We start from the raw sequence: 24,082 nt of genomic DNA on the forward strand, positions 1-24,082 counted from the left end.
TTTTTTGCGATTAATGTTCCCTTTTTATTCTGTGAATCTGACGTGGGATTCGTGAGTTTGAGCTGAGAGAGAGAGAGAGAGGGGGGGATTTAAACGCAATGGGATGGTTTGGATGATTAGTATGAAAGCTCTCACCCGCAGCTCAACCACAGCGGAGAACGGGTGATATGTGGTGGGGAAAACCGCATCTCAAGAGACCATGTTAACTTAACGGTGCTGAATTTGTGACAGATATATTCGTGACGAATGAGTGAGGAGCGCCGAGACGGAAAGTTTCAGCTGAGTGATTGGCGTCTCTCGGAGGCGATCAGCATATTGTAAAGGGCAAGGCTAACACTGAATCAGAACTTCTTACGATTGGCTAATTATTTATTTAATTAGACTTATGATATAAACTCGACTCATGTTCAAATGTAGCTTTGTATTAATAAAAGCACGACGCTCGTATCCTAAACCAGAGAGCAGCGGTCAGACTGCCACCGTGCGAGGAGCAGAGGGAAAGCTGGAGCGCTGCTGAAAAACGTTGTCCGCTGTTTTCTCCATCTGTGCGGGGATGCGGGTCGGATTTCGAGTCGGTTTTAAAGCGCTTCACTTTTAGTTTAAGGTTTCAAATATTCCACCAAATAAGCAGAATTACTCCTTATGATCTGCAGGGTTGATTATTGTACTTATTTTGTGAAAATATGTCTCTTTGGGGATTGACAACCCTAACAGAGACTAGGCTATAACATCACCATAATGTAATATTGCATGGACTCTCTGCGTCTTTACTGCAGAATTCATTATGACAATGACTGAGTAGCCAATGCCTCTAAGTGCTCATCATTATTTTTCTCAAGAGGTTACTGGCCATTGGCCTAATAATAGGTAGGCCTATGGAATTAGTGTTGAATAACGTGATCTCTAGGCTATGTTTATCTTCTAATACGCATGGTTAAATGCCAGGCTATTTCTTTCACATTAACATACGTGTGCACAGATGTTCACTGGGTGACAGGCAGAAGGAGCAAATTAAACGTGTACGTTCCTTCTGTGAAGATAAAGGCCTGCTGGTGCGAAGTCGTGCTGCTGCTGCCTTGATGGAGTCTGTGCTGCATACCTCCTTGAAAGGGCAGATTATTCATAGGAACCCCCCACAATAAGTTTGTAGTTGTCACGATGAGCCATATGCTATATTCTGGATTTATGTGGTTAAATGATTATAGATTAGGCTAACTGATTGCCCAGTGAATGGAAATGCTGCACTGATCAATAGGCTACCTTATAGTTTTTCACTTTGTTGGTGAACCCCCCCCGCCCCCCGCCACCCACACACACACACTCCTAAAGGCCCCCTGGTGGTCCCTGGATAGGTTACTCTGTCTAACCAGGGTCTAACCAGAACAGTACCAGGTCCGGACCGGAACTCACTCCCAGTGCAGGATACCCTTGTCTGCTTCCTCCTGTGACTGATGTCGGATTAAATCGTTCCTCCAGGCTGAAGCCCGTGATAGACAGGGAGCACAGTAGGGAGTGGGGAGAGAGAGAGAGAGAGAGAGAAAGAGAGAGAGAGAGAGAGAGAGAGAGAGAGAGAGAGAGAGAGAGAGAGAGAGAGAGAGAGAGAGAGTGGGGTCTCCAGAGCGTGATGGGGGCTAGGCAACATTACAAAACATGTCAATAAATCTGCAGCCCAGGAGCTGGACTCATCGATGCATCATTTATGGCCAGTGACGGTATCCCGTGCAGGTCATCGCATATCCTGGGCTCTATTTAATAATTCAACGTGTATACATATCCCGGAAAATATGTGCTTATTCTAGCATGGGACTTAACACTTAGCACGAGCGAGAGCTATCTTATTCTACTGCAGAGGGGCTGAGTCCGAGAACGTTGAGATAGATACACCTAGGCTACTAGTACAAATTTTGAAAAAGTTTGTGCTAGTTTGCTAGTCAAAAGCTCAAAATAGCCTCTTAATTAGCCTTTCTCGCCCAGCCTCCACAATGAGGAGTGCTAAAGATGCTATCAGGCGCGAGGGGTTAGCTGAAGGGCATCTTTCATGGGAAAGTGTCAGTAAAATATGTCGCGCGAGACTTTTACTTTTCACCACATTAGCTTAATTTAGCTTAGCCTACAGACAAGCGAGCAGTTTGAAAGTCGTGACACCAAGGTAAATATTTGAGGGTATGGATATTTAAAACACTTTCAAGTTGTCAAATGTCAGTTATTGAGCATTAACCAGCTTTATTATAGCCTAATTTAAAATGTTTTAGCCCAGTGGTTCTCAATTATTTTCTGTCATGCCCCCCCTAGGGGACAGAATTTTTTTCGCGACCCCCCTAAATTGAAATACTATTGAGAACCTGCTAATATTTATTTATTTATCTGTACAAAACCACTGTATGAGTTTCTGGCACGAGCATTCTGCATACAATCACCTTATTATCAAATTAGATAACAAAAATTAGCTGAGATAACTTCTGCAGCAAAAAATTCAAAGTTCAGTTTATTAGCTCAATTTGTAACATTTAAACAAGACTGCTCAGTCTGTGTGAAACTCAGGACAGAGAAACAAGAGCAAATGATTCACTGAGGTTTGCATTTCATTCAAAACATTTTTACTATAAACATAGTTAAAGTGGTGTTTTTTTTATTATTATAGGCCTTCTGTGATGCGATAACCAATAATTAATTAATGTTATTATTAGTCTACTTGCTTGATTTCTTTTTAAATAGCCTACAGAGACACTTGGAGACACATGGACATTTATTTACTGCAAATCACGGCCTTTCGCGCGGATATGACCATACACAAGCACACATCGAGCTTGCTAGCACTTGACAAAAAAAAAAAAAAAAGCCCGCGCCCCCCCTGACAACTCACGGCGCCCCATCATTTGAGAAGCACTGTTTTAGCCTATTCATTGCGAGTGCCGTTACTGTAACCTAGCATTTTCACACTGGAGGAAAGCAGTCCACATCAGTGCTTTAGTTAACTGAGAGAGAACCATAATAGGTCCATGGAGATAACATAGCCTGTCATATCTATGGCTCACAGGGACACCTGATGCCTCAGACAGGCAATAGGCTACACACAATAAGTCCTGTTAATTGAATAGAGACCAGGGCCAATTTTCATAGGATACACACAGCATCTCAGGTTTCATGAGCATATTGAACTTAGCTCAATGAAGGTACACACACAACCCACAACACATCATCCCTGCAGTCTGTGAGTTGGATTGACACAGCTGTGAGCAGGGTTATTTACCATCTCCACTGTCTCTCACCGAGTCACTTTTAAGACATAGACAATGATCCAGCTAGGCAGCCCAATGTTGTCAGAGAAACACTCATGCACACTCCTGGTCTGCATGGGGACACATGCGTGCACACAGTGCATTAGCATAGGTATTGGTTACTAGAATTCAATAGCCTGCCTGCTGCAGCGAGATTAACTATTCAGGGCAGGTGGTTAAAGGCCCTATTGTGTTGCATGGTTCTGTGCTGCTGTCATGATTGGACAATGCAGTTTGTCTGGTGGGCAGCCCACTGCCAAAACAATTGCAAGGGCAAAGGGTTGGAAGATTAGGCCTACACACACACACACATACACACACACACACACACACACATAGATACGGTTTCACCATGTGAATCATTTCTAGCTCCGCTGAGCAAATTTAAACAGAACAGTATGAGTACAGGTGTAGCAAGCAAATGCAAGTGAGATAGTTAATATGCCATACCAGTGTCATCTAGGGTTCGGTGATGGGAACACATTTGAATAGTACTTTCAGTGGGTGAAAATTAAAATAATGTTAATGGCTGCGGGATTCTAATAGGAAGATGTACCATCCTAACATCTTTCTGAATTACTGTTTATGATCGTAATCCCCCAAAGACATGCAAATGAGAGTGAGAGTGGCGGTGGATAATTAGTCATATTTATCAGGATCCCAGCAGGCCCGTACAGATAGAAGGCTAACGTTTACGGCTTAACACGTGTTCTGGCTCACCTCAATGGATTTTCACTCATCACAGAATCAGCAACAGTCGGCTACTAGATGCTTTTATTTTATTTCTTGAAACATTTTGTTTGTCACCACTATCTGGTCATTTAAATCCTAATTTAAGGCCTTAAAAACTCTGACTGATTAGTCGCGTTGAATTACAAATAAAATTGGTAATTGGTAGACACTGAACCCTGCATAAAATGCCCGTAAAGATTGAATGGATGTTAAAGCGGCTACAAGTAACATTTAAATATCTTTTAAACAGCCTCATGTTTCCTCTGATAATCATAAATTACCTTTAACAGCAAACGAGACCATCAGTGCAAAGAAAGATGTTTTTTTATAGTTTTTATTACTGCGGTTGGTCTGGTCGCACACCCAGTCCGATTTTCGGACACATACTGTATCCGTATTAGTCGCAGATTTCAGTGTGGAGCAGCTACGCGATTTGAGAAGCCTATCCCTCCAGGTGAGGGAAGGGGAGCGGGAGCCTTGTTTGAGACAGTTATTTGTCGTCATAATGACTGATAACGGGGCTGAACCATCAAAGAACCATCAAAAGAGAATGCAATGAAGACAAGCTAAAAGGGAGAGTGATATGGGCTACGGGCGGGACGAGGGCGTTGCCAAGCAATGTGTATACAATTTCACGAGAGCGAAACTAGACTGCAGTGTTTACTCCTAAATGAATGAGCGGTTGGTACTAACACAAAGTTTGCTTTGCTTCACCATCATCAGATAACCATTATCTGAAATAGTCATTATTTACATCAACAACACAAACACATTACCTCATCGTGAGCCATACTAACTGCCGTCTCTCGTTCATTCGCTTTCTGTGAGGACACTTAATCTTTCAGCTCCGTGAGAGAGAGAGTAGTTAGGTGACGCTGCTGCATCAACTCATTGCAATCAGGTGTGTGTAGCACTGACTGGCATTAGTTGATGCAGTGTCAAAACCACTCTCACGGAGCCGAAAAGAGTCCTCACACTTTCAACACACGGACATGCACTATATTGCGCCCTTCTCAGTTCACACTCGCACGCCTGGCACAAGCTAGAAAACAGCTTTGCGACAGCGGGCGTCGTAAAAATACTACCGCTTTTGTCCAAAGGGGACGCCAACGTGCCATGTTACTCATAGTGGCTTTAATAGTGGTTATTTAGTGGTACTTAATGGCCACATGGAGCGTCAAATCTGCATTGAGCGGTGCTTTGAATATCCTCTCACAGCTTGATCATCTCATCTCATTGGCATGTTATTGTTCATCTTTACAGCATTACTGTATAGTCTACTCTGTTGGCACAAAAGCTCCCAAAGCGTCCTCAGTTCTGATTCTTTTGAATAAAATGTGTAATTTGAACTGACCTAATTACTCTGATATTATAAGCTATGTAACAATACTACAAACTGAAAATGACATTGGCAGTCTAAATGGAACATTTTAAGATTCACAAATGGTCTATTGGTTGAAGAGCTTATGTTGTGGACAGCATTTGATTGGATCCATTTTCTATATATTATAAGTTTATGTATTCATGATTATTGAACCATAACCCTTATTTTATTTGCAGGTGGCTACCAAATAACATTGAAAAAAAACATGATTTTTTTCCCAAAGTGTGTATTTGTATTAATTGTTCTCTCTCCTGTTCTGTCAAAGGTGTGTCCAAAGCTGGAGATCAAACCATGGGGCACGGAACTGGGCCAGCGATGAAGGTCACGTCCTTCAATCCGGGAAGTCGCCTCAAAGATAAATCGCAGGACGCAGCTCTGAACCACTGACAGAACACACTGAGGGATCACCTCTACCTTAGCACTTTCACCTGTCCACTTTGTGCGGAAATTGGATATTTTTCCCCCATATCTCTCTGTATGGACTTGGCTGAGAAGATTCAATTCCATCTGTAATCAACATTAGATCTCCCTCAAGAAAAAAGAAAAGGATATTGGATTCTCTTGCTTGACTGTAAAATTATCTATGTGGAATATAACATTCAGCAGATACACCCTGGAACAGAGCCATAATCAGATGTTATCATCACTTTGAGGATATCTATCCCCACAGTTCTTCTAACCCATCTTCTGGTTGCGTTGCCTTGCCAGTTCTTTCTCTACAATGAATCCCAACAACTTACCTGGGCATGTCCTCTTGCTGCTGCTAAGTGCCGTGCTGGGCCTGAGCATTGGCTTGGAGTTCACTGGCTCAGAGGGTCAATGGGCTCGCTACCTGCGCTGGGACGCCAGCTCCAAAAGTGACCTGACGTTTCAGTTCAAGACCTCCGAATCCAAAGGCCTGCTGCTCTACTTTGACGACGGCGGATATTGCGACTTTCTTCTCCTCTCCGTGTCCGAGGGTAAGCTGCAGCTCCGCGTCAGCATCGACTGCGCCGAGTGCACCATCACCTCCGACAAAATGGTCAACGACAGCCGCTGGCACTTTGCGGCCGTCAACAGGCACAACTTGCGGACCGGCCTGGCCCTCGACGGTCAGACCAAGGCGGAGGAGGTGCGACCACAACGGCGGTTCATGAAGATAGTCAGCGACCTCTTCCTCGGAGGCCTCCCGGGGGACATCCGCCCTTCAGCCATCACCCTGCCCTCTGTCCGAGAGATACCGCCGTTCAAGGGAATTATCACGGACCTCAGCTACGGGAGTAAGCCGCCCACGCTGGTCAACAGTCAGAAGGTGCGCTTGGAGATGATGGGACTCTGCACCGAGAACCCTTGCGAGAACGGAGGGATCTGCTCGCTGGCGGACGGAGAGGCCTACTGTGACTGCTCCAAAACTGGATACGTGGGTCGATACTGCACTGAAGGTAAGAGTGGAGGGGGGAGAGTGGGGCTCTGGCTCCAGGGGCTTTCTGTGTCTGTCGAGCACTGGATATTGATTAAAATCTTTGCAAAACACTCAGAGGGGATTCCTTACAAATTTGAAAAAGAAACTGACTTAACAGCAGGTTTCTCTCTTTGCCTCCAGACATACAGGTAAAAAGAATGTTATACTAGCCCCTAATGTTTGCCTTTTTCCCATCACATACTGTAAACATATTGTTCAAATCATCAGGTGTGTGCTTAAAAATGATGTTGCTGTCACAACGTCTTCTAGAAAGTCTTCATATTTCATGTGGGAGTTGAATTGAGAGGGATGTGCTCACAGTTCCTCTCCTTTCACAGTTATTCCTTCGGAGGAGGGAGCGTTGGATATAAGGCACTAGCTGATATGACATAAAATGAAAACACTCAGTTCTCTTTTCTCCGTTAAATGTATTCAGCTCTTGCGAGGTGTTGCAGGGACCTGAAGGTATCATCACACAGTGATTGGATGAGAAACAACTTCATCTTTTTTCCCTCTGCTTCTGTGCCAAGGTCATCTCTTTCATTGGGGGTGCTGCTGTAGTGAGATGCAGCACTTTTGACTAGTCTACCTTATTCTCTCTCTCTCCACACCTTTAGAGATATACGCATTTTGTTCTCCAGCTAGTACTAATTCAGACTATCAAATGTTCCAGTGACAGAGATACAATACACTTAAAAAGGTTGCCTGTTGGTTGAGGGCTGCTTAGTGGTAATAGCTAAGAAGATTTACACTTCTTCTTTTTTGGTACTGCATCATAAAATAATGTATACAGTCTATGATTTTTCATATTGAGACTTGAATGCAGAAAATACACAATTTCACTCTTATCTTACACGCCTCACTCTTTTCTTCATGTGTATGAACTGTAATGCATAACTTTGTGTGAACAGACCCATGTCAAATTTCCTCCACCGCTGACCCACTTGCTGTCTGTTCAAATCAGACTGATGTGGTTTAGGGGATGACTCCATTTTGCCTAAAATCAGGGGGAATGCTCACTGAACGCTACAGCACGGTTTTTGCGAGCTATTTTAAACCGTGTCTAATGCGGTTAAGATGTTTTCTCACCATTATGGCATGCGTTCAGGAATAATAATTTTCAGATGGTTGTGCAGCGGTTTTGCTGTGTATGGGTTTTATAACATGTCCTACTATCATTAGCTGCTCAAACAAAGCTGTTTGGAGCTTAAAGTCCCAAGCGCTAGCCTTTGGCACTGCTGAGGAGGGCACGTGATGCGCTGGTTGCAGAGCGGTCAGGCGGACTGGAATGGACTAGACTTGCCCCATTTTGTCGCTTCGTCCCATTTGCTCGTTGCTTGTGTTGCACAGTCAATGAAGGAAGAGGAAGAGGAGGTGGTGGTCCATTCGTCTGAGAACCTCCTGGGAGCTGACACAGGAACTATGATATCATTGTTTAAAATAACCAAGATTTTAAAGGAATAGTTCAAAAATAAATATTTCTAGCTTGTTCGGTTTGAAGACAAGGCAACAGAAATCATTAATTCAACTATGAGGAGACGTGGGCAAAGAGTTAGGGAGGGGGTTGAGCTAAGCTAACTAGCGATGAGCGACCTTTGCCCATGTCTCCTTCAAAAAATGCAAGCACAGTTAAAGAAATGGTTTCTGTTGCCCTGTCTTGAACCTAAGAGTGAGGCATCAAGCCAAGAGTATGTATGTCCGTCTTTCTCTCTAACACACACAAGTCGATTTTTTCCGCACCTTTTCTCCATCATCTTGTGTTTTCAAGCAATGAAAGAGCGGAGCACAGAAGGGGCAGCTCCCCAGCTGATCCGACCGCTGCTCTTTTCTGCCTTCTCATTAACTGATGTGTGGCTGATTGTTGATTATGCCACAGAGACAGGGAATCATAATTAGGTGGATAATGAGAACAGAGATGGCTAATTTGCACAGGAAAATGCCTGCACAAACACCGTCGTCAATTCACTGCTGCCTATCGGCAAACTAGCACAGGATTATTTTATTGTTGTCTCCACACGTCTGCAAGTATAAGACTTGTTGTTCACGCTGCCCTCGAGCACCTCATGTGCTCCGTTTTCTTTCCCCCCGGAGAGATCAAACTTTAAACATTTGGTCCCAGTTAACAATCGCTTAGAACACCTGTCCTCTTTTGGCATTCTGTTGGATTATGCCGTACATTAATGAGCAAATGAAAGCAATCTGTCAAACCTGTGAATATTTATATGTTACATTATCAGGGTTGCATGGACCGGGCTACATTTTCATTTGACGGGCCGCACACACAACACACACACACACACACACACACACACACACACACACACACACACACACACAAACACACATAGACACGGAGCATGGAGGCCCCGAAGCGGCTCGTTAAAACGGGCAGATGGCTGACTGACTGAGCGGACTGGGCCTTGGAAACAGCCTGATTCCTAATGGTTAGCCTCCTAGCCCGCTGGCCTAGAAGGGAAGAACTTACGTGTAAGATAAGACATGAGGAAATGTAATTTGGAGGGGGGGGGGGGGGTTTCCAGGTGAACTAAAATATTCCCACACTCTCTGCCCATTCTTGGCATGCCTTTTCTTGCCTCCCTTCTGAGCTCCCAGAACGTTCAGCCAGGCTAGCAGCAGCTTAGTACCATATACATTCGGCCACATAAACACATGTTGAGTCTCTGCTCCCGTGTGGATCAGGATGTAGCAGTGTGACTAACTGTGTCAGGGTAGTGCGCCGAAATTAAACAACACTCAGTCACCACTCGCTCTCCACACGTGTCGGCACCCTTTTGTCTTGTGCGCCATTGTTAACTTCTTTCTGCAGAGTCATCTTTAATAATAATGCGATTGAGCTCCGGTTATTAGCTGTGCAAATATCAATTTATTTTATGGTAATGATCTGGATATTGTCCCTCATTCAGTTTAATTTAATGAATGTGGGCGACGTGATGAAGTCCCTTGGATACCTCGGGGTTTTCCAGTTACAATGAGATATGCATAAGGTCAAGGAGGTTATTAAAAAAAGCCACACGGGATTGTTTAATGAATATGTTAAGCTAACTCCCCATTTCCTCCGTCGCAATGCAACATCTCGCATTTGTAATGAACAGTTTTAAGGACACTTTTGCTTTAAAATATATTCACTGGTTTGACGGAAGGCTAGTAATTGAAGGCTAGGGCCAGCAAACTGTTAAGCAAGTGCTAAAATGGTGCCTACAGGCTTAGCTTTGGGGATTAATAAACAGACATGAAAAAAATGACAGTTACAATAATCTTACTACAAAAAGTAGGTCATGGGGGGGGGGCGGAGGGGGAGGAGGGACATGGCTGATTCTAGTGCAGAGGGCATTTTTGTCCAGTGCCCGAACTGAAAATTATGTTTGGATTTCAGTGGTGAAGCTGCTGGTTAAAATAGAGCAGAGGATTAGGCTTGGACCACATGTCCTCCACAGCACATTGGCTTGTTCCGGGAGCTGTCGCATCAAGAGAAAAGGGGTTTTATCTACACGGGGAAACTGAGCGTTTATCGCACACACACACACACACACACACACACACAGTACATGCGCACTTATTTGATACAAACTCGTTTGAGTCTGCTCATTCAGGCACATAACATTCGGGGGTCTTATCAAGTCCCCCTCCAGTTGTGGAGAGCTGGAGCTGTGCTGCCGTCCACCAACTAGGCGCTATCTCCCGCCTTCCGCCCCCCAGTTCCATTGCTTCGTCCTTCCCTTTCCTCTCCCAATGTCATTCTTCTCGTGTGGGAGGAGAAGCAGCGGCCATTTTGACTCCCTAAAGGAAATAGGAAGGAAATGTGTCTTTCGCCCTTCACCATATCCTACTTCAGCATTTGCCTGTCAACGCCCCCTCTCAAATGATGTTCACGTTTTAGAAAATTAACATTTGAAATGCCTGATTGCCGTCAGACAGGCAAAAAAAATTAAAAATCCTGCGTTATATCCATTGGTGGGAAACAGACCAGGCCACACTGTCTGTGCAGTCCAGGGGGCACAGATTAAGGGTCAAAATAATATGAGATATTGTGTATTAGAGCAGACACTTGAAATGACGTCTAATGCGTTTCTATCTTAATTAGGTTTTGTTAAATGTTCCTCTTGTCAGTTCGTGGTTGCTCTCGAGTGGGGCTCTGCTTTCAGCAATCTCTCAGTATTCATTTTAGGCTTCAAGCAACATAGTTCCAGACTGAAGATGGTTTCAAAAAATGCAGATGCACAGCCATGACTGAATTTTCCAACGAATGATCTTCCGCGTGCCCTAAATCAGAGTGGCAGTGTTTGACACCCCCGAGGTGTCAGTCCACTGACTGGTGAAATCCTGGTGAGGATGGTTGGTTGCCGTGAGAGATGAAGCAATGCGTGGCTTATTTATTTATTTATTTATTTATTTGTCACGGCATAGCATACAAGGAAACACAGGAACCCCACAGTTGAGCATTCCCCTCTGAAAGAACAACACGCGTATGTTGAATTTGGGTTCGAAAAAAACGTTGTCCGAGCAGGTGGGTTCAAGGGGCTGGAGGAAAAAAAAGATATGGGTCTGAGAAGGAGCATTCCAAGATCCACAAACCTCACACGCACCACTGTAAATCCTTTTAAGATTTATGTCTTCTTCTAATGTGTGTGTGAGGCACCCTGTGTGATGCAAGATGCGGAATATTATGTCACTGTAATGATATTCGAAATGTGAAAGTGTTTTGTTTTTTCCAAAAGTTGTTGACGTCAATCTGATCCCCCCCCCCCCAAGAGGACGGGGACAGATTAAGTTTGTATGTGTTTCTCTCCGCAGGGATTTCTACTCAAGTGGTTATTTTAAACAGGCATGTCAAGGGGCAGCTCTTTGCTTTCTTACATGGAAAATAGAAGTGTGGTATGTTTTGCATGTTAGTTCCATGCAAACGCAGCTTCAGTGTGTTGCTAATGAGGGGCTTCTCTCTGCTTTCTCCTCTCTTTCCTGTGACAACTCCACAGCAGTCCAGAGAAAACCAGGTGAGTCTCAAAAAGGACTAGTCTTGTTTTAAAAAAAAATTTTAAGGTCATGGTTTCAGTTAAAGGTGCACTATGTAGTCTCAGGGATTTGTTTACATTTGCAGAGCTAGCAGTAAGATTACAAACATCTTTTTACTCTACATGTAATTCATAGTATTGATTAATTAAAAATAAAATAATTTGAAGGCACCTCCATCCAAACGTAACACTAGAATATGTTTGTAAATAAAAGTGTGGGCCCTACTGCTGTTAACAACACCAGTGAAAGAGTTACTCTTCAGGTAGCTTTCTAACTTCAAACAGTGTTTCGGGGATCTAATATTCCTGTAAGGAAAGTTTGTTTAGTCAGTTATAAGAATATACCTTAGAAAATGTTCACTTCTCTGACACACCCAAAGTCACATAGTGCACCTTTAAATTGTAGTTCTTCCCTGTATAGATTTATCTTGTACATAATATACTATTTAAAGTTGTTTATGCATTCAGATTTAAAACACAGGCACACATATACCAATAAACCTAGTATTTTCATTTAAAATTGACATTTATTCTGTAAACAACCTGCAGAGAGCTACTTTATATTCAAATACTGTTTTGCTTGCTTTATTAGTCATTTGTCTGTTTGAACAGAAAGCTTTCAAATGCACTTGGGGAAGCTTTTTCTTTTAGCGTGATAGCCATGGTTTGCCGTCGTGCAAAGCATGCATAATGACAATACAACTGTGGTATTGGTGTGCTGCTGTTCTCAAATGTTCTATCTGCCTCTTGTCTCTTTGATTTTTTCTCTTCAAGGCCTCGCACACCTGAAGGCAGAGCAAGGTACCCTGTTCTTTCTCCTTTTTTTATTTATTATTCCTTTTGTTCACTCACCGCCCGGCTTGCTTTTGGGGCGTAATTTAATGCTGTGTGCCTTCACTACCTGTCCGTGTGCATTTGTGTGTTGCGATGCTCCCATTGTTGCTGCAGTGAAGTGGGAGGGTGTTTTGGTGCGTGTTGGTGGGAAGGGGTGCATGGCGGCATTGCATGTATCTCCCATCACCTTTGCCTCTCTCTCTCTCTCTCTCTCTCTCTCTCTCTCTCTCTCTCTCTCTATGCCTCTGTGTCTCCTCACCCAGGTTTCTGTGTGTTACATAATTGTGTACTGTTCCCAGCTAACACGCAGTGACACACTCCACTGTTTCTGCTCGACCTCTGCAGCGGCGAGGTGGGGGGAGGAGGGGGAGGGTATAGAGGGGGAGCAGGAGGCTGGGTAAAAAAAACAGAGGAATTGAGAGAGATAGCTTAGAGGAAGACAAATTGGGGGATAGAGAAGGAAAAGAGGAAACTAACGAACAAAAATCTCATGGTTAGGTAGAGTACTAATGTAAGAGAAACTGCCTTTTATCTTGTGGAATTACATTCCTATTGGACACGTCAGCCGTGAAAATAGACAATTAACATCCTCTGCCAAATTATGCACGAAGTAGTATGAGAAGGAGATAAAGAGTGTGAAGGTTGGGGTGGTGGATGGACATTGTGCCCTGAACATTACACACTGGTAAATGTCATCTCAGCTTTACACGTTAAAATCCGTGAATATCTCCTCACAATCTGCTACCTCTGTACTGTGTGCGCTGGGGGTGCACTCTAGTAACATGCCAGTTTACAGAGCCTAGGTTCTGTATTAATACTGGATTTTTTTTTTCAGCACACACACACACTGTACGGACAAATAGCGGATCGAGAGGAGATATTCACTGATTTTGACGAAAAGCATTCTCCAGAATCGCTGGTTCCACCTTTAACCTCAGTTTTTTTTGTATTAACTACAATCGTTAACCCTGATCTAATCCACACCGCACTCGCCATGCAACAATACCGAAATAACCAGTTTGGTAGAATTATATATTGCCAACAGCAGTTTACCAAGGCCTTGAATCATACCACACTTGAATCATATAAAAAAAATCTGTAAAATAAGAAGAATGCAAGGACGGCCTTTGTTAGGGCAAGGTCACGGCAACATTTAAAAACGGGGACATTTTCTACTGAAATCCTTTCCTTTCAATAAACTCCACCAGATGTCTGCCTGTGGCTAATTTAAACCGTTGTGACATTGCTGACCTTTTGGGGTAACAGAGATAAGCAGAGAGTCAAAACTTGGGAAGGCTATTAATGTTAGCCGTGATGTAAAGCTTCTTGGCCTTCTTTTCCCCTAAATAACAAGCAACATCAATTCAGAGCAAAACAGAGCTTTCCTCTTTTGTGTCCATTTTGCCGGCAACAAAGCGAGCCATAAAAGGTGGCGGCACTGGCGGCCACTGCAGGCTTCAAGTGCCACTTATTCTGAGTGGACCTGCAAATTAATTTCCATGTGCCTCCTTCTGGTGTGACCTTAACATGGAATAAAGTCACAAAAAGAAGGTGTAAATTGTATTCGGCCTCTATGTGCGCTTCTCCCATTCCCCCCCCCCACCATGTGCATGATTGTCAACATTTTGCATGGACGTGTCAGTTGGCAGTATACAGGCTAACTGTGTAGACTAACAATAGCTTATCCCTACTTTTTGCTGTCTTTCTCCTGTGCTCTCTCTGCGCGGGATGACACCCCATTCCCTCTTTTAACTCCATGGATCCTTTCTCCTCTCCAAAAACTGTAGGTAGAAACAAAGGTACAGCAACCCCTTCTTCCTTACTGTACTCTTATCTCCCAGCGCTGTGTGTGTGTGTGTGTGTGTGTGTGTGTGTGTGTGTGTGTGTGTGTGTGTGTGTGTGTGTGTGTGTGTGTGTGTGTGTGTGTGTGTGTGTGTGTGTGTGTGTGTGTGTGTGTGTGTGTGTGTGTGTGTGTGTGTGTGTGTGTGTGTGTGTGTGTGAGTATGTGAGTGTGTGTGTGTGTGTGTGTTGCCTTACGCGTGTGTGCATGTTGAATTTGCGCTTATGCTGCTGCTGGTTAATCATCATGGTGCATATGCTCGTCTGTGTGTTTGAGAGGGAGGGAGGGAGAGCGAAAATCAGGAGACTCGATAGCTTCCCAGCTAAATGAGCGCCCACGTTTACTGTTCCGTGAAGGATGAGTGATTGAGCGGAGAGATGAGTGCAGATGGAAAGAAATATGGTGTCAGTGCCGGGGACTTTAGTGATTTCACTTGATTATCGCTGTTTAATATCAAATGATGGGAGTCATGAGACAAAGCCCTGCGATGGATAATTCAGTGTCTTTGCAAACAGTGAATATTAATAATTGAGTGCGAGAAGATGAGGCGGACATGCATTTGTGTGTACAAGCCTCGGTGTGTGTTTTGTGTGTGTGTGTCTGTGTGTGTATGTGTGTGTTTTAGTACCTAATTGGATGTGACGGTTCAGTGTGTCGAAAAGGAATGATTTGTGAATTTGACCTGACCATTGGGCTTCACTTGAAGGGGGTCAGAGTGTTGGCCCCCCTGTGTATTGCAGCTGTGCAGAGAAGATCTTCATTATTCATGTATCAAAGCCATGTGATACACTGTGTGGTTTCGTGTGGTCATACATGTTATACGCGCGGAGATGGAGGAAAACAGTGAATTCTGATCACCTCTTTTGATTGATATTGGTTTAATTGACTGAAATCTGCCTCTGGGACTGGCCACAGCGGTGTGTGTGTGTGTGTGTATATATGAGTTTCCTTCCTGTGAACAGTAAGCCCTCCCTAGTTACTGTTGCTTGGCCTGTCAAGTTGCTTCCGCAGCACATAATGCTGTTTGCAATGATAACAGGGCAGCTTTACTACTCAAATTGTCATTTTTTAAACAAGTCCCTGACAAAAGGCAGGTTTTTCATATCCAGCCCGCCGTTGTTCGATTTTACTGGCTGACATGACAGCCGTTCAAGGCAAGTTTGTAAAATTTTCCGGTTGACTCTGAAAATGAGTCTTGTTATCAGGGGTCTAACATATGCCCTTGGTGGCTGCCTAACGCGCCCCACACACATCCTACCTCTACTGCGCGTCTACCTCGCGTCTGCGTCTGACTTTTGGTCACAGACTGTGAAATCAACGTAGAGCGAGCACACATCCAACCTCAGACGCACTGCTGAGGCGCGTCGGAGGCACGTCTGCAGCGCCGCTCCCCTTCACCTCAGGAGGCTCGCCTATTTTTTTCTGAGAGCAGCGCGTCTCTCTCGCGTCTCTGTGCTTTAACTGATAGAGAAATACTCTGCTGACAGTCATACCAGCAGCATTCACTCTAGTTACACGTTTACCCGGTGTGTTTATTTCAAAATAAAACATCCCTCAGTCGTATACGCAAATAATCCCTTTATTTCACGATTTAATTGTGCAATCAAAATCCGAGGGATTTAAAACCTAATTTTCAATTAGTTCTGGCATTTCATTTTTTGATAAATGACACATATAGAGATCCAATATAGTGAAGAAATAAAAAAGATCATGATGAGCGCAACAGTTTTCCGTTGCTCTATCTGTGTCTACGGCCTTCTTCTTCCCCGACCACACCCCCCTCTCTCTCTCTCCCGTAGGCCTATAAATCAGTAAAGTGATTTTTGAAATACTCTGCTGAGAGTCATATTGACTTCATACTGGCAGCTTTCGCTGTAGTTTCACCATTTCCTGGTGTGTCCCCTTCAAAATAAAACTTCCAACAAGCGAAAATATGTCAAAAAAAAAGAAAAAAATGGCAATGGGGCGCACGGATTACTGTCCAGACTCAATATAAATCATATGCATCATAGATGACATGAAAGAACTTCATTTTTAATGGGAATTATCTATGAAAACTCTATGTAGAAAGATAGGGCTTTTAGAAGCAGCGCTGCAGCAGCAGCTGCTGAGACGTTGCATGTGTGTCCGAGAAAAGTCCGAGAGAGGCAGCAGTAAGGTAACGCGACGCTCTCCAGAGGTAGACGCAGGATGTGTGTGGGGCGCGTAATGCCAATAATATCATGAAAGTCTGAGGCTAGAGCTGCAAAATTAAGCATGGTGATCCATGTTAAATACATGGAAATTAAGTAACAGCCTTGTTATTTTATGTTTTTTTTTCACATAGTGTGATGTGCTCCTTGGTCTCCGTATGAACCTGAGTTAATACTGTAGGTATTATATAATCTAGTTATAGGTCTTATTACAGCCACAACGCTTCTTCATGTGTAGAAATCCAAAGCTTGACAGGCCTCCCTAATTACAGTTGCTGAAGCTATAATTGGACAATTGCTGCTCTGGGGACACTGTTGTGGCAATCTAACCTTGATTGATACCAAGTACAAGACTATTTTGTGTCTTCTGACTTTTGAATGAGCTGCGAGGACTGCCTGTACTCACTATTCTGAATGATTGGCTCTGTAACAGAGTCTGCACTTTAGTCTCCCTGTGGATTAGGTGAAACCAAAAACAGAATTCCCTTACAATTATACCACATCAGCATATTAGGTAGCAGTGGGCCAATCGGTGTGTAGTGAGGTGACTCACAGTGGTTAGCACTGTTGCATAACAGACCAAGAAGGACTCAGGTTTGATGCACAGCTCCTGCCCTTTCTTAGTGCCGTCCGTTGGGTAGTTTACAACTGTCCGAGGAGATGCCAATCAGCAAACTGGGGACAACTATGTGGAATTTCTCACAAGTGTAGGTTTGAATGATTCTCTCTCTATCTATATTAACCCAGCAATGATTTGTGGAGGCACCAGGCTCATGTGTCCCTGGAAAGGAATAACTAAGTTGAATAGATAAATTGATTGAATCATGTTGGCCATTTAATCAAAAGTCATCAGAGATACGGAAGTCTAAAACACTCAGACATGTAACCAAAGCAATATTGAAGTTGCATAACTTACTGTATTACATGGAAGTTTAATTGCAAAATCTAGGATCAAATTGACAATGTGCCATATAGCCGGTTCTTGCGCTATTAGAGATTCATGTCTCTGCCGTTGTGTGTGCATATACCGTAAATGGCACAATGGCACAGTGGTCAGCGGGCACAGTGAGTTGGGGGGGGATGGGTAGAACATATACAAGGGAAAGGGCCCTGGAGGAGTGACTAGAGAGGGTGGGGGATGGTGGGGCCAAAGGCAAAAGAGGGAGAGTAGAGACAGGGATAAAGGATAGGGTGCTGCGGACGAAGGGACCCGGGGGGCGCGTCAGTGTTTTTCGAGGCCACATATTTCTAATAAGAATTATGGAGCACCTTGTCATCCCTGAACTCAAATCCGTGCCCGATTGCCGCATGTACCCCGAGCCATCTATCCAGAAAAGTTTCAGTCCTCTTTCTGAAATAATCGTGGCCCCCCATTGTTCTTGGCGCAGAGATGCAACTTTTGTGATGGCAAACTTTTTATAAGCCATGGCACTGTACCAAGAGACTGCTCCATTTAGCAACATTGCTCCAGTTAGCACAACAGCTGCACTTCAACCTGCAGATAAGGGCAGTTTATTAGACTCTGCCAAGAACATTCAATATATCTACTTTCAGATATTGGGGGGGGGGCGGGGTAGTTGAGGGGTCCTGTTTTTGAAAAGTGATTTTGACATGTTTCTGTGATAACTTTTGGTTATCTGGATGCAAATTGAATGGTTTCATTCACCGGATTTGCTAATTTATTTGCTCGTTGATAGAAAAATGCAGCTTAAGGTAGAGCCATTTTTATTTAAAAAAAATCGTAGTGGTTCATCATTCATTATTTACAGCTGACATTCCGAATATGATGGTATGTGTCATCCAGAAAATACGTTGTGATCATTAGGGCTAGCGTTTACACTGGGTGGTAATTATGTGCACTTGTTAGTTTCCTTATGTTGGGACTGGAGATCTAAATTTCACAAGCCACTGAATCCGCTTGCCCCGTAAAGAGCTGATAACAAACAATTGCCTAGCATGGTTTCCGCTGACATAGGATACTAACCTACCTATACGATCATAGCGACCTGTTCTTTAAGGTCCACATTGTTCTTAGTAACGTGTTACATCATTGTTTGTCTATGTCTAAATAAAAATGTGCTCTCAGTGGACACTAGGATGGTGTTCATTAGGGTTAAACAAGTGACAGTTCGCCCCAAGGTCACAGATTAGACTCTGAGCTACTGAATGCAGATTTTCTATAATTATCTCAATTATATGGATGACAAAAGCTCACTCGGATGGGAAAAACAAACGATTGGATATATGGTTATATAGATAGATAGATAGATAGATAGATAGATAGATAGATAGATAGATAGATAGATAGATAGATAGATAGATAGATAGATAGATAGATAGATAGATAGATATAACTTTGCTTCTCTCCCAAGGGAAATCTCAGTATTGCAGCAGTTTACATACATTTACACACAAAAAACACACACACACACACACACACACACACACACACACACACACACACATTTAGATGAGCAGGGAAGGTGGAACACAATTAATATTAATTCAAATGATATACATAGAAAAACTACTATACTAGATGGAGATAAAACTTGCAATAATCCAACCCAGAGTTAATATCAAACCTTGTATTATTACATATAGGCTAGGGTACGTTATATAATAATACATTTTTACTTTATTGCAGTCTATTGGAGAGATCGGTCCTTTCCTATAACTGTACTCACTGTAGAGTGCAGATGATACAGTCTGGTATCTTATTCTGTAATGAAAGCGTTTGAACTGCGGGAGAGGACAGAGAAAGAGCACCACTATAGTTGCTTTGGACGGAACTTGGCAGCGGGGGCGAGTCCACTTTAGAGAGCAGTAAAAGTGGGATGGAGGGCAGGCAGGCGGGCGGGCGGGTGGCAGTGAGAAGTTCTGCTGCTGAATCTAATCCCTCTGCATGAAGGCTTTGGACTGAGTATTTTTTTCTTCTCCACTTCTGGAGTCACTATCCCTAATTATCTCCTCAAAGTCCTGCCGCAAAAGTTCACACAGGCAAGATTTTTTGCTATCTGCCTTCTGTCACAACCTCACTGTTTCTCCCTCTTTCTCTTTCTCTCTCTCTCTCTCTCTCTCTCTCTCTCTCTCTCTCTCTCTCTCTCTCTCTCTCTCTCTCTCTCTCTCTCTCTCTCTCTCTCTCTCTCTCCCTCTGTATATATATATATTCACTAGCAGCCTGTCAGCCCTCCTCTGACTCTGACTCCATCTCTCTCAGACTTCCGTCCCTTGCCTTTGTCCCACCCTATTCATCTCTGTCTCGCCCTCCGTATTCTTGTTAGCCCCTTTTTCTCACTTTTGCTCTCCTCCTTACTCTTTCTTGTTTTTTTCTCCAGTTTCAAAGCACTGTGGACATTATGAGCCTCACACATCACAGTCGGGGCTCAAGATGGGGAGTGCTGTGCTGGTGCTTACCGCCTGTCCACAGCTGCTGCCAGGCTTTCAATGGGATTTATGTGCAGCTCCGTTCATCCTCTTCAGAGCTCCTCGGTTAGTTCACTGGACTTTGTGCCAGTGCTGAAACAGAGATATCTCGACTTTTTAAGCAGTTTCCACTCGTCGCATTGTTTTGCTGCGTTGTTAGACAAAAGTTTCCCGAAAATAGTCTGCGGATATACTGTAGTTTCCCCTTCACTATAGTGATTTGTCATTTATTATTTATGCCAAGGGATAGCTCCCAAATTTTTTTTATGTTTTGCCGCAAGAATATTACTGCAGTGTATTTTTTACGGTTTGTTCGGTTTCAAAGTGTGTCATAAGGCGTCACGCATTATTTGATATTCAAATCCAGAAGCAAATATGTTTATATTGGTGCGGAGATTTCTGGAGAGTTGATATGTGTTGAAGCATGGAGATTGGCCGATGGCAAACAATGATGCATCAGTGTGTCACAGGCTGCCAGAGTGCATTGCACTATAGTGACTCATTCACTTCACTGACTTGAAATCTGTTGTTTGATTTGAGCAAAACCTTGATATGTTGCACACATAGTTACTGATTGTTGGATAACATTACTTCACAGATTACAGACACCCAATTTTCAGTAGAAAAGGGGGATATTGCATTTGTAAAAAAGAAAATTATAAAAAGTTGAAAAGGGAGCTGCGTGATGTGACTAGGGTGGCATCTTTTGACAAGAAAGAAAAATGCATTCAATAAAAGAGATGTGTGCAAGTGCATCCTTCGGTGCCTGCATGACATACAAACAAAACAGGGGCCCCTCTCATTAATCATTGTGCCATTGCTTGTTTCACTATTTTACATGAGAGCGTTGAATGGACTGGCACATCTTAGCCACCATATTGACTTAATTTAATTGTACACCAGATCAAAGGCATTGCAGTATAGTCTGTTGAGACAGTTGGGGAGTGCTGACAGCTGGAAAGAATATTGTTGCACTTGGCAATACTTATGAGGCAACCCCCTTGAGTGCTTGTCGCAATTCTGAGGATGACCCAAAATATTTTTTTTCCTCTAACTAAGTCAATCATATGAATTGATGTCAAAAGGATTTGCTGCTGACGTACTGCTCAATAGTATACAATATAAAAAAAAATTGTCTCACCACCAATTCTATAATCCCCCCTCTCCAAAAATCATAGTCCTTACCCTCTTGACCCTTGTTTGCGTGTTGCAAAATAAGCCATTTGGCCTCCCTTGTCCTTTTCTAATGCCTGAAATACGCACTGGCAATGTTCGTCATCAGAGGTTTGCTTTGTTTGCATCCATGCGGTGTCACCCAGGCAAAGGAAGTGGGTTTTCCCCGTTATGCCTCAGACGTTGGGATTGGGAGCACCAGCTGGTGCTTATTGGCCTTGGCACGCGTTGGAAGTGCTGTTGATACACGGCTTCTAATGGCCAGACGCTCACCCTGAAATTCAGCTTAACGTTGCCTCTCCTCATTACTCCTAGGTCTGAAACCACACCACCACACTCCCCGCTCAAGATGGATTTCAAAGTCGTTGAAAAAATTGTGGCCGCTGGGAAAATTGATTTTGGCACCGTTGCTAAAGGCTAAAGAAGTCAGAAAAACATGAGCTTTGTAAACAGACCTTTTCCCCTGCACCCGTGGGGTTCCACCTGGTGCTCTATTCTCAAAGGATGCTCATTGGCTGGAGTATGTATTCGTTCTATAGACAGGGGCTTCCTAAATGGTTGAGAATTGTGTTTGAAAAGTAGAAGTAGCAGGTTTGTCGTGCATATGTTTGTTATTGGTTTCATTACATTCGATACTAGAATGACAGAGAGGTATTGATTCTCTCTTCTATTCGAATTTCCTTTCCATATTTACCTTGATTTATTTGCATTCATGTATGTTTCAGTCTCTTTGCTCTGCCATTTCCTTCAGTTCTGTATTCTCACACTCTTGCTGCTGGCCATTCTTCTTATTTTTCTTTTCCTTTTAGTTAACATTATTCTCCGTCAAGTCATGTTCTGCTGTTGCTTGCCCCCTTTCCTCCGAGTCATTTGTTACATCTCCGGTTCCCCATGACAACAGGCCAGAGGTTCACAAAACATTGTCAGCTACATTGCACACTTCTTGCCCAGACAACAACTCACCGACGTCCGACCGAGCAGTAGGTAGTCTTTTTTCCCTCCCTCCTTTTCCTTTTCACTCTTTCGGCCTTGTGCTCTCTTTACTTCCTCTCTCTCTGTTCTCTCTCACTCTCTCTCTCTCACTCTCTGCTGACCTTTGGGATCAACCGAGCAAAACTGATTCTCACTTTTTCACGGATCATGAGTGCGTCAGCGGTTACGCAACACACACAGAGAGAAAAGAGAGAGAGAGAAAGAGAGGGAGAGAGAGAGAGAGATATAGATATAAAGCATGAATATGGAACAGACATACTTCCTCAACAAAATAGCAATTCATATGTAATATTTCCTCCTTAAATTATTTCAATGTATTGTCGGCAAACGTTAATGGGCATGGTTCATAAACAGCAGTGATGAAGAAATCTGTTTACACACAAACACACATTCAGATCTTCCCACTCGCAGATAGAGAACATTCTTACTGTACCTTCAAGGCCTGATGACCACCTACAGTTTTTGGTTAAGCATGAAAGTATGTATGGCTCTCCAGTGAGGACACCTCACCTGTAAATGTGCAAAAATAATTCCATTTCAAGAAAATCAGAGTAAGATATAGTAAAATAAGTACACTGTTCACATTTTTTAATTTATTTTTTAAAGTGCCTGAGACCTTCTGAGTAGGATTTATGCAAAGAACTAGGTTAAGATGTGGCTTGAAGGGCTGTATTGTGAGAGTCTAAGATGAGCGCACAAAGGCTTAGGAATATGTGGGAGCGCGTGTGTGTGGGTTTGTGCCGAGTGTTTGTGTGATGGTGCAGAGGGGTGACATGTGTAAATGTGATGGCTGCAGCCATGCATAGATGTTCACACCAGGGAGAAAGTAAACAAGCATGGCAGCGGAATAGTAAGAAAATGCAGCAACCACAGAGAGAGCACACTGCTGCTTTTCTCTCTCTCTCTCCTTCTTTCCCTGTTTCTCACCCTGTCGTTCTCTGTTTGCTACCTCTTCCAATGAAGTCCTCTTTCAAAGTTTTGTTTGTCTGTTGGTGTAAGTTTGCCCGTTATCTCAGGAAACTACTTCGCCGATATCAGTACACTAGCATTTCAAAACACTTTGGGTGGCAGAGACATAATTTTTTTTCAAAATTTCAAAACTTTCATTTAGATTTCTTGGTCCAATAGATGTCCTTCTACACGGTCGCTTAATTTCGCACCATTTTCTCCACAAATTTGTCTTGACCTTGATCTTGGTTTCTACTTCCCTAATCAATTTCCTGTTACTGTTTGCCAAATTCTTCCATGTATGAATGTAACAAAAATAGAATGTATGCAGTTGAACCATTTGGGGAAAAATATCTAATCTAATATCTATCTTTTTCAATATTCACTGTGTCACTATGTAAATTGACCCATTGCCTTCAGCGAGGTAGTGTGTTTATTTGCATACGGAGTAACAGTCCGCAACGACTCTGAAATAGTATAGTTTGTTAACTAGACTTGTCTAGAGCAATACAATTCCATGTATATATTCCTGCACCACAAGTGTAAAGCTTGCTCGGGTGCCATGTGTTTGTTGTTGCCTTGTGCTTCATTTGATTGGTGAGCATGTACGTCACACACGGAGGACAGAATTCATTTTATAAAACCATTGACACAACAGTTCGAAACATGGGACAAACCAGCTGTCATAATGTTTCAAATCAAGATTTAAATTTAACATCCATTCAAAGTACCAGCCCTACAAGACTTTTGTGCTATGCCACTGTCATGCTTTTCTTCTACCTTTTTATGTTTCTTTCCGTTTCCCATCGAT

At 43.2% G+C, this 24,082-nt stretch overlaps 1 protein-coding gene across 1 annotated transcript in view; it reads left to right on the forward strand.

Moving 5' to 3' along the window:
- Positions 1–6,115: 6,115 nt before the first annotated feature.
- Positions 6,116–24,082, forward strand: part of nrxn3b (neurexin 3b) — a gene marked incomplete at its 5' end in the record, with an annotated part of 282,506 nt that continues 264,539 nt past the window's right edge. The window contains one exon of the mRNA XM_080047664.1: positions 6,116–6,815. Coding sequence (XP_079903790.1) covers positions 6,116–6,815 — 700 coding nt within the window. The remainder of the gene's footprint in view (positions 6,816–24,082) is intronic.

The sequence above is a fragment of the Ammodytes marinus genome, assembly GCF_949987685.1.
Source record: "Ammodytes marinus genome assembly, chromosome: 19".
Lineage (NCBI taxonomy): Eukaryota > Metazoa > Chordata > Actinopteri > Uranoscopiformes > Ammodytidae > Ammodytes > Ammodytes marinus.